Here is a 12528-nt window from a genome sequence, read left to right as displayed (position 1 = left end):
GCTTCCTGGGACACAGGGGCCCAGACTCATCAAGAGGCTTGTTCTAAAGCTGCCTCAGGAAGGCCTCGGGGCCCCTGACCACACCTGAAAGACTTTTCAGGGTTAGAAAGCAGAGGGGCCTGTGCACTTGTTTTAGTTTAACCCAGCAGTCTGGCCCAAGTCATAGCAATACGATCTTTCTGCTTCCCACTTTAACACTCTACACTCCTCTTACTGCCTGGGAGTAGAGGTCAGATCCTGTCATTCTTCTCTTTTTAAGACCCTCATTCATTCACTCACCAAATATTTACTGAATGCCTACTTCAGACCAGGTGCTTGTTCAATGGCTTCCTTTCCCACTGAATAAAATCCAAAGCCCTCTCTCTCTAACCTATCTCTTTAACAAGCCTCCCTTGCACACTAAGGTTTTCGGTTCTTTCAATCTGCCAAGCGGATTCCTGCCACAAGGCCATTCCACTCACTGTCCCCCAACCCCGGCCTGTGGCGCACACTGCCAGCTCCTTCCATCATCTGCTTCAGTTCAAATACCCGCTCCTAGAGAAGCGTTCCCTGACCACCTCTCCGGACAGCACTGCATCACACAACTTCCTTCATAGCGTTTACTGCTATCTGAAATCTTAACTATGTATTTCTTTAATGGGCTTCTCCTTGACTAGATTAGAAGCTCTTTGAGGACGGGGCTATGTCCACCCTGTTCACTCTCCATAAAGGGGCATAGTAAATTCTTAACAAATATCTGTTGAATGCACAGACAAAGGAGTTCTCGGAAGTCCAGTTCCAGGGCATCTCAAAACCTGTTCCCTGTTCCCTAAACCATGCCAAGTGCTCTTGTATGCCACCAGACAGCAGCTGACGATGTTTTATCTGATGACCACAACATTTATGAAGCACTCTTCAACTGGGAGGATCTCAAGAAGTTAGAATTAAGTAGCTGTTAAACCGGATTATAGATAGCCAATCTCCAGTCACTGCCAAGGAGCTGAGCGGCAATACCACCGTAAGGACGGCAGCTATGGGCACTGCAGTGTGAACGGCCTCCCCGGTCCACAGCAACCTGGCCGGGTGTTACTCCGCTGCGAGGAGCCTCACGGCAGTCTGGCCTGACTCAGCCTCTCTCTCTTCTGAGAATGTCCGTGGCAGTCTCTTGGTAAATGAATTGACTCAGCACTGTTCCAATTGAATCTAAATCCAGGAAAGGGAGGTGTGGTTTCCTCTATCCTTCAGGAAGACCCCATGGCTTTCAGTGTAAAACACAGCTTGTGGTAGGTGACTTTGGTCAGACCCCCGACGTCCAACTCCTTCCATGCCCATCTAACAACCAGACAAAGATGGCCCCTCAGGACACCAGAGGAGTCACATGCGGGGAAGACGGACTCCCTCACCCTGCTCGCTTCAGGCCACCTATCTCTCCTACAGTGCGGCTGCGGCCTTATGCAGCTGGAGGATTCCAGCGCCCAGCCCGGTGGTCCTGTTTGTTTCCTCCCTCAGAGGTCGCCCACGGTCAACTCATCTGGGAGGACTTCTTTGACCAATTTCACTTTGGCCAAACACCTCAGGGGACACCGTGCTCGCCAAAAGGGAGACGCTCCGTCACTCCCAAATCCTGCACTTCCAGAATCTGACTCTCCTGCCTCACTGGCCCCTCTGGGGGACCTTCCCCAAACAATCATCATCCTGTCTCCTCCAGAAGGCCACTTGAGTCCATCCCCTGCTCCCCAACTGTGAATGTTCACTCTGAAACAGATTCCTTCAGGACTTGATCCTCTGGAGGATCTTAGGGGAGTACAGAGCAAGGAGTCCAAAATGCATGCTGCTTCCCTTTGCCTACCAGAGTCTGGAAGAACTCCCCCTGGCCCAGAGTGCAGCCCCCTCAATCCCTCTTGCATCTCGACTTTCTTCTCCAGTTCCCATTTCATTTATTCCTCTCCCCATGACCATCCAGCCACTGGGGAACTTCTGACCTGAACCCCCATATGTTACCAATACCTGAAAGAGCGGAAGAGAGACAGTCTCCATATGACACACTCCTAAGGTATGTTTCTTCTCTAAGAAGAACATCTCTGAAACCGGATTTCCAGTCTCACTCACTGCATGGGGCTTCCTTCAGTCGACCCTTCCCCTAACACACACCTCAAGGGCTCCCAACTCATCTGTTCTTCACCCAGGATCGCAAGCTTCCACCGACCGCCCTACTCAGAGCTCGCCTCCTAAAACCTAACATCTATCTCCTCAAATAGGGGCCTGGTAATGATGGGGCCATTGCACTTTCAGCTGCTCCAACCAAATCCCTCTGGAATCTGAGAAATCCCTCTCCCCTTCTCACGTATCCTGTGGAGATGCCCTTAATCCCAGCTCCCCCACCGCAAAAGCTGCCATCCCAAGACGCCCCCTTTCTAATCGGTGTAAAAATTTTCTCAGCTAACCCAATCCCCTAAACTCACACGGATCACGCCCTTAAACAACGGGGCATCCTATCAGTCACCCCTCAGGATCCCGTCTCCTTCCCTCATTCTGCCTCAGGGGCTTCTCTGAAGTCAGGGCCAAACGGACATCCCCAAGGCTCCTCCCCCCGCTCAGACACCCAGCATCCAATAAAGGACTTCTATCTCTTTGGGGGCTCCTCCTTGTCCTCTAGGGGACCCCTCGATCTCGTCTAAGCAGCCGCCAGCCCCCGACTCCTCCGGAGTGGCCCTAGGCTCGCCCCTCGCCCGCTCCGGCCGTTCTGCAGCGCCGCAGGGCCGGGCCCTTCCTCTCCGCAGGGCCCTCACGCCGCCCGGGGGAGCCTCGGCCTCACCGCGCCGCCCACAGGCCCCTCAGGCCCCCGCCCGTGCTTCCGGCCACCGCCTGCTCCTCCTCCCCGCTCAGGCCGCCCGCGTCGCCGCCGCGGGGCCCAGCGGACAGCGCCCCTGCAGAGGCCCTGGCCCCGCAGTAGAGGCCCGTGCGGGTCTCCGGCCCCCGGCCCAAGCCCATGCCCCCTTGGCCGGCTGGGCCCGGCACCCCCGCTCACCCGAGCCCGTGGTGGCTGCCATCTTGCGTCGCTGTCGCTCAAAGGCCGGCCCCTTCTTCACCCCTCACCGTCCCCGGGCTCTTCTGCGCAGGCGCGTGCGCAGGCGCGGACGCCTCACTGACGCCTGCTCCGCGGGCCGCTCGACCCGTTTCCTGGAAGGTTTTTTTTCTCCTGCCCTTTTAGAGCGAGGAAACATTTGCGTGCGTGAGGGCCCAGCAACCTGCAAGGCCCTCCAGACTCTGGTGTGAGGCAGGTATTGAGGTGCTTGGTGAGAAGGGCAAGGGTGATCAGACTGGGAAGGGTGTGACTAAAAGACCGTAAAGCTTTAAAAGAGCGCCTGTTGTCATAATCTATGATACAATGTAATCTGAAGAAGAAGAAAAAAAACCCCACCAAAACCCCAAAACCTGAATCACTATGCTGTACACCTGAAACTAACACCATATTGTAAGTTAACTATACTTCAATAAAAATAAGCAAATAGATGCAAATTTATAATATGGTTTAAAAGCACTTATCTTGCCCTGGGCTTTTTCCTCTGTGAGGTTTGGGTTAAAGTGAAAAATGAGGGTGAGAGGGGTTAAGATATTCATATAAACTCAGCCCTTAAGTCAGAATTTGAACCCAGGCCACATGTCTTGCTTCCAAGATCAATGCTTCCAGGTCAGAAGGGGCTTGAAGCAGGGCGGTTAAAGGATTCCAGGGCATATATATATAGTGAAAACATGCACTAATTCACTAATTCACTCAAATATTTACTAAGCATCTACTGTGTGCCAGACACTTTCACAGGTGCTGTGGATGGATATACATCCCTGAAGAAGCAAGCTCCTGCTCTCATGGGCTTACATTTTAGTTGGAGGCAGGAAGCAAGTAAACAAATAGGGAAGAATCTAACTATAATAGGATAGGAAATAAACCAAGGGAGGAGTGGTCAGGCCTCTTATGGAAGTCACATTTCAACAGAGGCCTGAACAATGGGAAGCAGGTGGTGGGAGTGACATGTGCAAAGGCCCAGGAAACATATATTGGCAAATGTTAAATTCAAGAAGTTGACTCCTCTAGCATTTAAGTGGTCTGAGAAACCCTTAAGTGGATGTGAAGACTGAGGCTGGAAGAGAGGAAAGGTTTGCCTCAAGGTGGCACAGCTACACATTGGCAGAGAAAGGACCAGAACTTTCAGTACAAAGGAACAAGGAAGCTGGACGCCTGCACCCACGTCACCTGGTTCTGACAGCAGAGCCTCCTAAGCATCTCTCTACCCCATCCACGTCTAGGCTCCTCTTGTCTCCCACGTGGAGGATCCCAGCAGCCTCCATTCTTGCCCCCATGTTCCATTCTCCTTATGACAGCCTGAGTCTGCTCAGTTGCTCAATTGTGTCTGACAGTAGCCCTCCAGGCTCCTCTGTCCATGGAATTCTCCAGGCAAGAATACTGGAGTGAACAGCCATTCCCATCTCCAGGGGATCTTCCCCACCCAGGGGATGGGTTGCCATTTCTTTCTCCAGGAGATCTTCCTGACCCAGGGATGGAATCCAGATCTCCCACATTGTGGGCAGACTCTTTACTGTCTGAGCCACCAGGGAAACCCCTTCCCACTACTGGTCACATGCAGTCATCTTGACATTATACCCTCTATCAAGTGATTCAAATTTACCTTGAAGGGCACACAAAATATTTGCCCTGGACTTTCAGTCACTGTACAATGTTAAATAACAGATGGGAAGCATTTGGGTTCCTAAAGTGGACTCACCTCTGGAGTGAAATTTTCTGGGTTCGAGTTCGCCACTCACTTGGCTGTGTGATTTGAGGCAAGAGACTTGAACCTCTCCTGGCATCAATCTCCCCTTCTGAAGGGTGATAAGGATACCAGTCTCATGGGATTGCTATGGAGATAAAATGCGCTGATAAACGCTTGGGCACCCAAAGAGGAGGGGACATCTGCCAAGCTGTCAAATTCAGCTTTTAATCCTCACAGCTCAATGACACGACAGCTCCCAGGAATATCCTCATTTTAGAGATGAGGAAACAGACGCAGAGCTAACAGGTGGGGGAATTAGGGTTAGAACAAAAGCCCCTTATTCATGATGCGCATATGTGTTTACCCGCATAGATTCCTTGGTTCCCGTGGGGAATGTCTGTCAAGCGAAACTGACCATAAAGAGAATTTCTGCACAGTCCGCCCGGTAGGAGGACTAGGTGAAGCGCGACAGCCCGGGGCATGCTGGTTGTTGTAGTCCGGCGGCGCGGCAGAGCCTATTGGGAGTTGTAGTCCTCCGCGTGCTAAAGCGCTCTCGGAGTCTCAGCTAGTCCCCTGAGCCGCATCGCTCTGGCGCCTGCGCCCTAGCCTCTCCCTGCGCTTGAGCTGGTAGCTTCGGCTGATGCCGTTGAGAGTCCCGTTTTATCGGATGCGTGGGAAGGTGAAAATGGCTAATACAACTAAAGAATTTAGAAAACAACCTGACACAGTGGAAGGGCTACAGAAGGATTGGCTGCTGCTGTCAGTATTTATTTCCTCAATGACCTTTGCAAAGTTGGCTGTTATCTCTACGTTTGTCAGACTTGGAAACAGATTCGGTGGAGTAAGATGGCTTCCCCAGGTCAGGCAACAAAAGAAGTAAAATCAGGTTTGGAATCCAGTTCTTTTAACCCTGGGGCGCTCGGTGTTCCCTCTGCGGTGAGGGAGCTGAAGCCTGGGAAGTTTTAAGAGAAATGACGTGGGCAGGTTTGCATTTTAACAAAGTGCAGCCTGGCTGCCTCAAGGAAACTGAATTGGGCTTCAGCAAGACTGGAGGTGAGAGGTTCAGAGAGGAGGTGTACCAGGCCAGTCGTGTCCTGTCCTTCAGAAGCCTGGTTTTGTTTAGGAGGCCGAAGGGTGTGAATCCAAGCCAGTCACCGGCACTGCCATTTCCTCTTGCCAGTGGTTGGTCCAGGGGTGTGCCTATGACCTAGATCTTTCTGACCAGTGAATTGGGGAGAAGGCATGTTTGGAAGTTTCCTCTCATGAAAATAGCTGGGGAGAAAGCCTTATTTGTCCCCCTCCTTTTTTCCCCTATAATATGATGTTGTGATGGTTGGAGCTGTGGCAGTCATTAAGATACCACGAGGCACAAGCCTGATGCTGAAAAGCCAACACACCAAAGATGCCAGCACAGAAAAATGGCAAGAGCTAGGTAGGACCTGGATGATGTAGTTGAGCAGCTGAACAAATCTCAGAGCTGCCTACCTATAGGGTTCTTAAGACATGTGATTTGATTTAGGTCATACCTGAATGGTCTAGTGGTTTTCCCTACTTTTTTCAATTTAAGTCTGAATTTGGTAATAAGGAGTTCATGATCTGAGCCACAGTCAGCTCCCAGTCTTGTTTTGCTGACTATATAGAGCTTCTCCATCTTTGGCTGCAAAGAATATAATCAATCTGATTTCAGTATTGACCATCTGGTGATGTCCATGTGTAGAGTCTTCTCTTGTGTTGTTGGAAGAGGGTGTTTGCTATGACCAGTGCGTTCTCTTGGCAAAACTCCATTAGCCTTTGACCTGCTTCGTTTTGTACTCCAAGGCCAAATTTGCCTGTACTCCAGGTAGCTCTCAACTTCCTACTTTTGCATTCCAGACCCCTATAATGAAGAGGACATCTTTTTTGGGTGTTAGTTCTAGAAGGTCTTTTTTATTTAAAAAAATTTTTTTTTAATTAATTTTTTTTTTTACTTCACAATACTGTATTGGTTTTGCCATTGACGTGAATCTAGAAGGTCTTATAGGTCTTCATAGAACTGTTCAATTTCAGCTTCTTCAGCATTACTGGTCGGGGCATAGACTTGGATTACTGTGATATTGAATGATTTGCCTTGGAAATGAAGAGAGATCATTCTGTTGTTTTTGAGACTGCATCCAAGTACTGCATTTTGGACTCTTTTGTTGACCATGATGGCTACTCCGTTTCTTCTAAGGGATTCTTGCCCACAGTAGTAGATATAATGGTCATCTGAGTTAAATTCACCCATTCCGGTCCATTTTAGTTCACTGATTCCTAAAATGTCGATGTTCACTCTTGCTATCTCCTGTTTGACCACTTCCAATTTGCCTTGATTCATGGACCTAACATTCCAGGTTCCTATGCAGTATTGTTCTTTACAGCATTGGATTTTACTTCCATTACCTGTCACATCCACAACTGGGTGTTGTTTTTGCTTTGGCTCCATCTTTTCATTCTTTCTGGAGTTATTTCTCCACTCTTCTCTTCAGGCAGTGATCAAGACCATCCCCAAGAAAAAGAAATACAGAAAGGCAAAATGGTTGTCTGAGGAGGCCTTACAAGTAGCTGTGAAAAGAGAAGTTAAAGCAAAGGAGAAAAGGAAAGATATACACATTTGAATGCAGATTTCCAGAGAATTGCAAGGAGAGAAAAGAAAGCCTTCCTCCATAATCAATGCAAATAGAGGAAATAGAGGAAAACAACAGAATGGGAAAGACTAGAGAGCTCTTCAAGAAAATCAGAGACACCAAGGGGACACTTCATGCAAAGATGGGCTCGATAAAGGACAGAAATGGTATGCACCTAACAGAAGCAGGAGCTATTAGGAAGACGTGAGAATACCCAGAAGGCCTATACAAAAAAGATCTTCATGACCCAGATAACCACGATGGTGTGATCACTCACCTAGAGCCAGACATCCGGGAATGTGAAGTCAAGTGGGCCTTAGGAAGTATCACTACAGACAAAGCTAGTGGAGGTGATACCGTCATAACAATCCTTCCCTGGTAGCTCAGCTGGTAAAGAATCCGCCTGCAATGCAGGAGACCCCGGTTTGATCCCTGGGTTCAGAAGATCCCCTGGAGAAGGAAAAGGCTACCCACTTCAGTATTCTGGCCTGGAGAATTCCATGGACCGTATAGTCCATGGTGTTGCAAAGAGTCGGACACGACTGAGTGACTTTAACTTCACTTTCACAACGACCCTATGACGTAGGTACTCACCTTATAGATGAGGAAACTGAAACAGAAAAGATTAAGTAACCTGTGCAAAGAATCACACTTGTAAGGGGCAGAGCTGGGATTTGAACTCTAGGCTCTTAACCACCACTGTCCTGCCTCCCCACCCCCACACACCACGCTCTGCCCCCCAGCCGGCAAAAAAAAAATCTGAATAGAACACATACAGAGTAAGAAAATGCAATAAAATAGCCAATTCCACTCAACATATTCTATTTCTGTGATTCTAAGAGGCAAATTTTATATTCAAACATTTCTGAAATCAGGTGCATGGTACAATCAATGATATCTTAGATTCAATGAAATACAGTAAGAGAAATGCAAATTAAAACCACCTATCAGATTGGCAAAGAACAAAACACTCGATTACACCGTGTGTTGGCAAGGGTGTGAGGAAACTGGCGCTCTCAAAAGTTCTGAGAGTTTAAATGGGCATGGCCTTCGTCAAAGGCAATTTTGGCATGAGCGATAGGAAGGTAACTTGCAGACATCCCTAACCCAGCCATTCGATCCCCAGGAATTGACCCCTCAGGTCTACTGGCCCTCATGAGCAAAGACTTAAGTCCTTCAGTGCACACCACAGCAATTTGTATTACCCAAGACTGAAAATGACCTCAAAATTTAACGGGTGATGCGTTATAAAAGACAGGTCCATTTTGAGGTTGGAATGTTATACAGCTGTAGAAAGAAATAAGGAAGGAAATATGGAAGTGGTTGATATTATTTCCAAAACATATTGCATGAAACAGGCAGGGTGCAGAACTGTGTATGTAATATTCTACTCACTGTGTGAAAAGAGTGGGGGCCAGCCATGCCTCTGTGACTGTGGAAAGGACTTGCAAGTGTCTCATCCAAATGGTGGCCTCTGGGGATAACTGAGGGCTTGGGGGAGCATGAGTGGGGAGCACTCTGGATCTGGAGCTGGTCCATTTTTCTCTATAAAGGGCCAGATAGTATTTTAGGTTTTGTGGGTCATTTGGTCTCTTGACTCTGCTGCTGTATTGAAAAAACAGCCATAGACAATATGCAAATGATGGGTGTGACTGTGTGTCAAAGAAAACTTTATGACTGACGCCGAATTTGAATGTCATTTGTTAGGAAAATATTCTTTACTGCCCCCACTATTTAAAAATAAAAGTGCTCATGGGGACAACAGAAAAACAGGTGGGCCAGATTTAGCCTACTGGCCACAGTCAGCTGACCCCTGTATTGTTCACTACTCTTAAAAAAAATACTTACCTATATTTATTTATTTGGCTGTGCTGGGTCTTGGTGGAGAAGGAAATAGCAACCCACTGCAGCATTCTTGTCTGGGAAATTGCACGGAGAGAGGAGCCTGGCGGGCTACAGCCCATGGGGTTGCAGAGAGCCAGGCGTGAGCCAGAGACGGAGCATGCGCGCCGCGTCTTGTTTGAGGCGTGCGGAATCTTCGGTGCAGCATACAGTATCTTTCAGTTGCTGGCATGTGGCATCTAGTTCCCTGGCCAGGGACCGAAGCCAGTCCCCCTGAATTGGTAGTGTGGAGTCTTGACCATTGGACCACCAGGAAAGACCCCTATTACTCTTTACCTTATTCATGGCTTACCTATTACAAAATTATGTTTAAAAGGGTACTCCAAATTGTGAGGTTTATCGAAAGGGAGTGAAGTTAATGTTGGGGGCAGGCATGGTGCCCAGAACCCCTCTAAAGACAAGTCAGCATAGGGGAATGCATAACATTTCCCAGTGGAGCTGGGAACCCATCGTTGGCGCTGCCACCTGCCCCGGTCCACCACCAGATAGCAGCACACACCCAACTAAAGTCAGGCGGTGCCTGCACCAGCCAGGAGGAGGAAATGGCACCCACTCCAGCATTCCTGCCAGCAAAATGCCATGGACAGAGGAGCCTGGTGGGCTACAGTCCGTGGGGGTCACCAAGAGTCGGACACGACTGAGCAACTGAGCACCCACCAGCTGGGAAGTTGTGAGCAGACGTCCACCTAGACACCTGTTTTATTTTGCCCGTGGTAACGGAGCCAGCGTTTTAAAGCATCTGGCTTTTCTGGCTCTTCTTTAATCAACTGATGTGAGTGGTCTTTGCCCTCTGGGGCCTCGTCTCCGGGGCACCCCACTCCTCGGTGTCAGCGGCCGTTTCTCCTCCTGCGACGTTGCTGGTTTCTCATGGGAGACACACTGGAAACCCTGCCTTCCCACCTTCCTGCCTCCGCCGGGGCTGCAGGTGTGTGTGAAACCTGCCGGAGCTCAGCGTCAAACCAGGGCTCAGATTCCAGCCCCGCCATCGACCATCTGTGTGACGTTTGATATGTTATTTGGCTCTGTGCCTCAGTTTCTTCATCTGCAAAAAAATGGGGCTAAGTGTACGGACCTCTCAGAGCTGCAGGGACCACCCACAGGGACTCTCGCTCGGGGCTCTCCACCTCTGGCCCATGCTAAGTGAGCAGCGGGTATTAGTCAGCATTTCCTGCCCCGTTTCTCAGTGGGAACTTGTTGGAAAACTCCCATCTCACAAATGACCCCAACTTTCCCAGACGTGACACAAAACATGCTTCGCTCTGGTTTAGAAAAATACGTTTCCAGTCCTCGGGATTCAGGAGCAGCGAGACCGTCTGAGTCTGAGGCCTGGCTGTGTCTTACTAGCTGTGTGGTCTCGGGCAAGCCACTTCACTCTCTGAACTCGGGTGTTTGTTCTTGCTGGCTTCTGGGAGGCTCTAGAAATATACTGCCTGCAGGGCCTGGTAATAGGAATTAGTTCAGTCGCTCAGTCGTGTCCGACTCTTTGCGACCCCATCAACTGCAGCATGCCAGGCCTCCCTGTCCATCACCAACTCCTGGAGTTTACCCAAACTCATGTCCATTGAGTCGGTGATGCCATCCAACCATTTCATCCTCTGTCATCCCCTTCTCCTCCTGCCTTCAATCTTCCCCAGCATCAGAGTCTTTTCAAATGAGTCAGCTCTTTGCATCAGGTGGCCAAAGTATTGGAGTTTCAGCTTCAGCATCAGTCCTTCCAGTGAAGGACTGATCTCCTTTAGGATGGACTGGTTGGATCTCCTTGCAGTCCAAGGGACTCTCAAGAGTCTTCTCCAACACCACAGTTCAAAAGCATCAATTCTTCGGTGCTCAGCTTTCTTTCCAGTCCAACTCTCATATCCATACATGACTACTGGAAAACCATAGTGTTGACTAGATGGACCTTTGTTGACGAAGTAATGTCTCTGCTTTTTAATATGCTGTCTAGGTTGGTCATAACTTTCCTTCCAAGGAGTAAGCGTCTTTTAATTTCATGGCTGCAGTCACCGCCTGCAGTGACCATCTGCATTGTCTGCACTGTACCATCTGCAGTGATTGGTGCAGGGAATAGGAAAGCAAGCCCTGTAGCCCCAAGGCTGCTTATCTGGCCCTGATTTCGGCTCTCTGCCCCACCCACACAGTTCAGTTCAGGTCAGTCACTCAGTAGTGTCCGACTCTTTGAGACCCCATGAGTTGCAGCACGCCAGGCCTCCCTGTCGATCACCAACTCCGAGTTCACTCAGACTGGCGTCCATCGAGTCAGTGATGCCATCCAGCCATCTCATCCTCTGTCGTCCCCTTCTCCTCCTGCCCCCAATCCCTCCCAGCATCAGAGTCTTTTCCAATGAGTCAACTCTTCACATGAGGTGGCCAAAGTACTGGAATTTCAGCTTTAGCATCATTCCTTCCAAAGAAATCCCAGGGCTGATCTCCTTCAGAATGGACTGGTTGGATCTCCTTGCAGTCCAAGGGACTCTCAAGAGTCTTCTCCAACACCACAGTTCAAAAGCATCAATTCTTTGGCGCTCAGCCTTCTTCACAGTCCAACTCTCACATCCATACATGACCACAGGAAAAACCATAGCCTTGACTAGACGGACCTTAGTCGGCAAAGTAATGTCTCTGCTTTTCAATATGCTATCTAGGTTGGTCATAACTTTTCTTCCAAGGAGTAAGCGTCTTTTAATTTCATGGCTTCACTCACCATCTGCAGTGATTTTGGAGCCCCCAAAAATAAAGTCTGATACTGTTTCCACTGTTTCCCCATCTATTTCCCATGAAGTGATGGGACCGGATACCATGATCTTTGTTTTCTGAATGTTGAGCTTTAAGCCAGCTTTTTCACTCTCCTCTTTCACTTTCATCAAGAGGCTTTTTAGTTCCTCTTCACTTTCTGCCATAAGGGTGGTGTCATCTGCATATCTGAGGTTATTGATATTTCTCCCAGCAATCTTGATTCCAGCTTGTGTTTCTTCCAGTCCAGTGTTTCTCATGATGTACTCTGCATATAAGTTAAATAAGCAGGGTGATAATATACAGCCTTGACGCACTCCTTTTCCTATTTGGAACCAGTCTGTTGTTCCATGTCCAGTTCTAACTGTTGCTTCCTGACCTGCATACAGATTCCTCAAGAGGCAGGTCAGGTGGTCTGGTATTACCATCTCGCTCAGAATTTCCCACAGTTTATTGTGATCCACACAGTCAAAGGCTTTGGCATAGTCAAGAAAGCAGAAATAGAG

The 12528-nt window shown here is 49.0% G+C and overlaps 1 protein-coding gene across 5 annotated transcripts in view; it reads right to left on the bottom strand.

Moving 5' to 3' along the window:
• The window catches only part of UBE2V1 (ubiquitin conjugating enzyme E2 V1), a 29022-nt gene extending 25926 nt beyond the window's left edge, over positions 1 to 3096 (bottom strand). The window contains exon 1 of one of the 5 annotated variants that reach the window (XR_005722423.1): positions 3008 to 3055. Coding sequence is in view for 2 of the 5 variants with exons in the window: in XM_040248189.1 (XP_040104123.1) it covers positions 2483 to 2510 (28 nt within the window). In the remaining 3 variants the exon portion in view is untranslated. Of the gene's footprint in view, positions 1 to 2482; positions 2756 to 3007 lie in introns of those variants that run through there. The other 4 variants (XM_040248190.1, XM_040248191.1, XM_040248194.1 and 1 more) reach the window with 4 other exon arrangements.
• Between the last annotated feature and the right edge of the window lie 9432 nt (positions 3097 to 12528).

The sequence above is a fragment of the Oryx dammah genome, unplaced genomic scaffold (assembly GCF_014754425.2).
Source record: "Oryx dammah isolate SB20612 unplaced genomic scaffold, SCBI_Odam_1.1 HiC_scaffold_10, whole genome shotgun sequence".
In the NCBI taxonomy this organism is placed as follows: domain Eukaryota; kingdom Metazoa; phylum Chordata; class Mammalia; order Artiodactyla; family Bovidae; genus Oryx; species Oryx dammah.
Note: the sequence above shows the minus strand (reverse complement) of the source record. Positions and strands in the feature narration are given on the sequence as shown.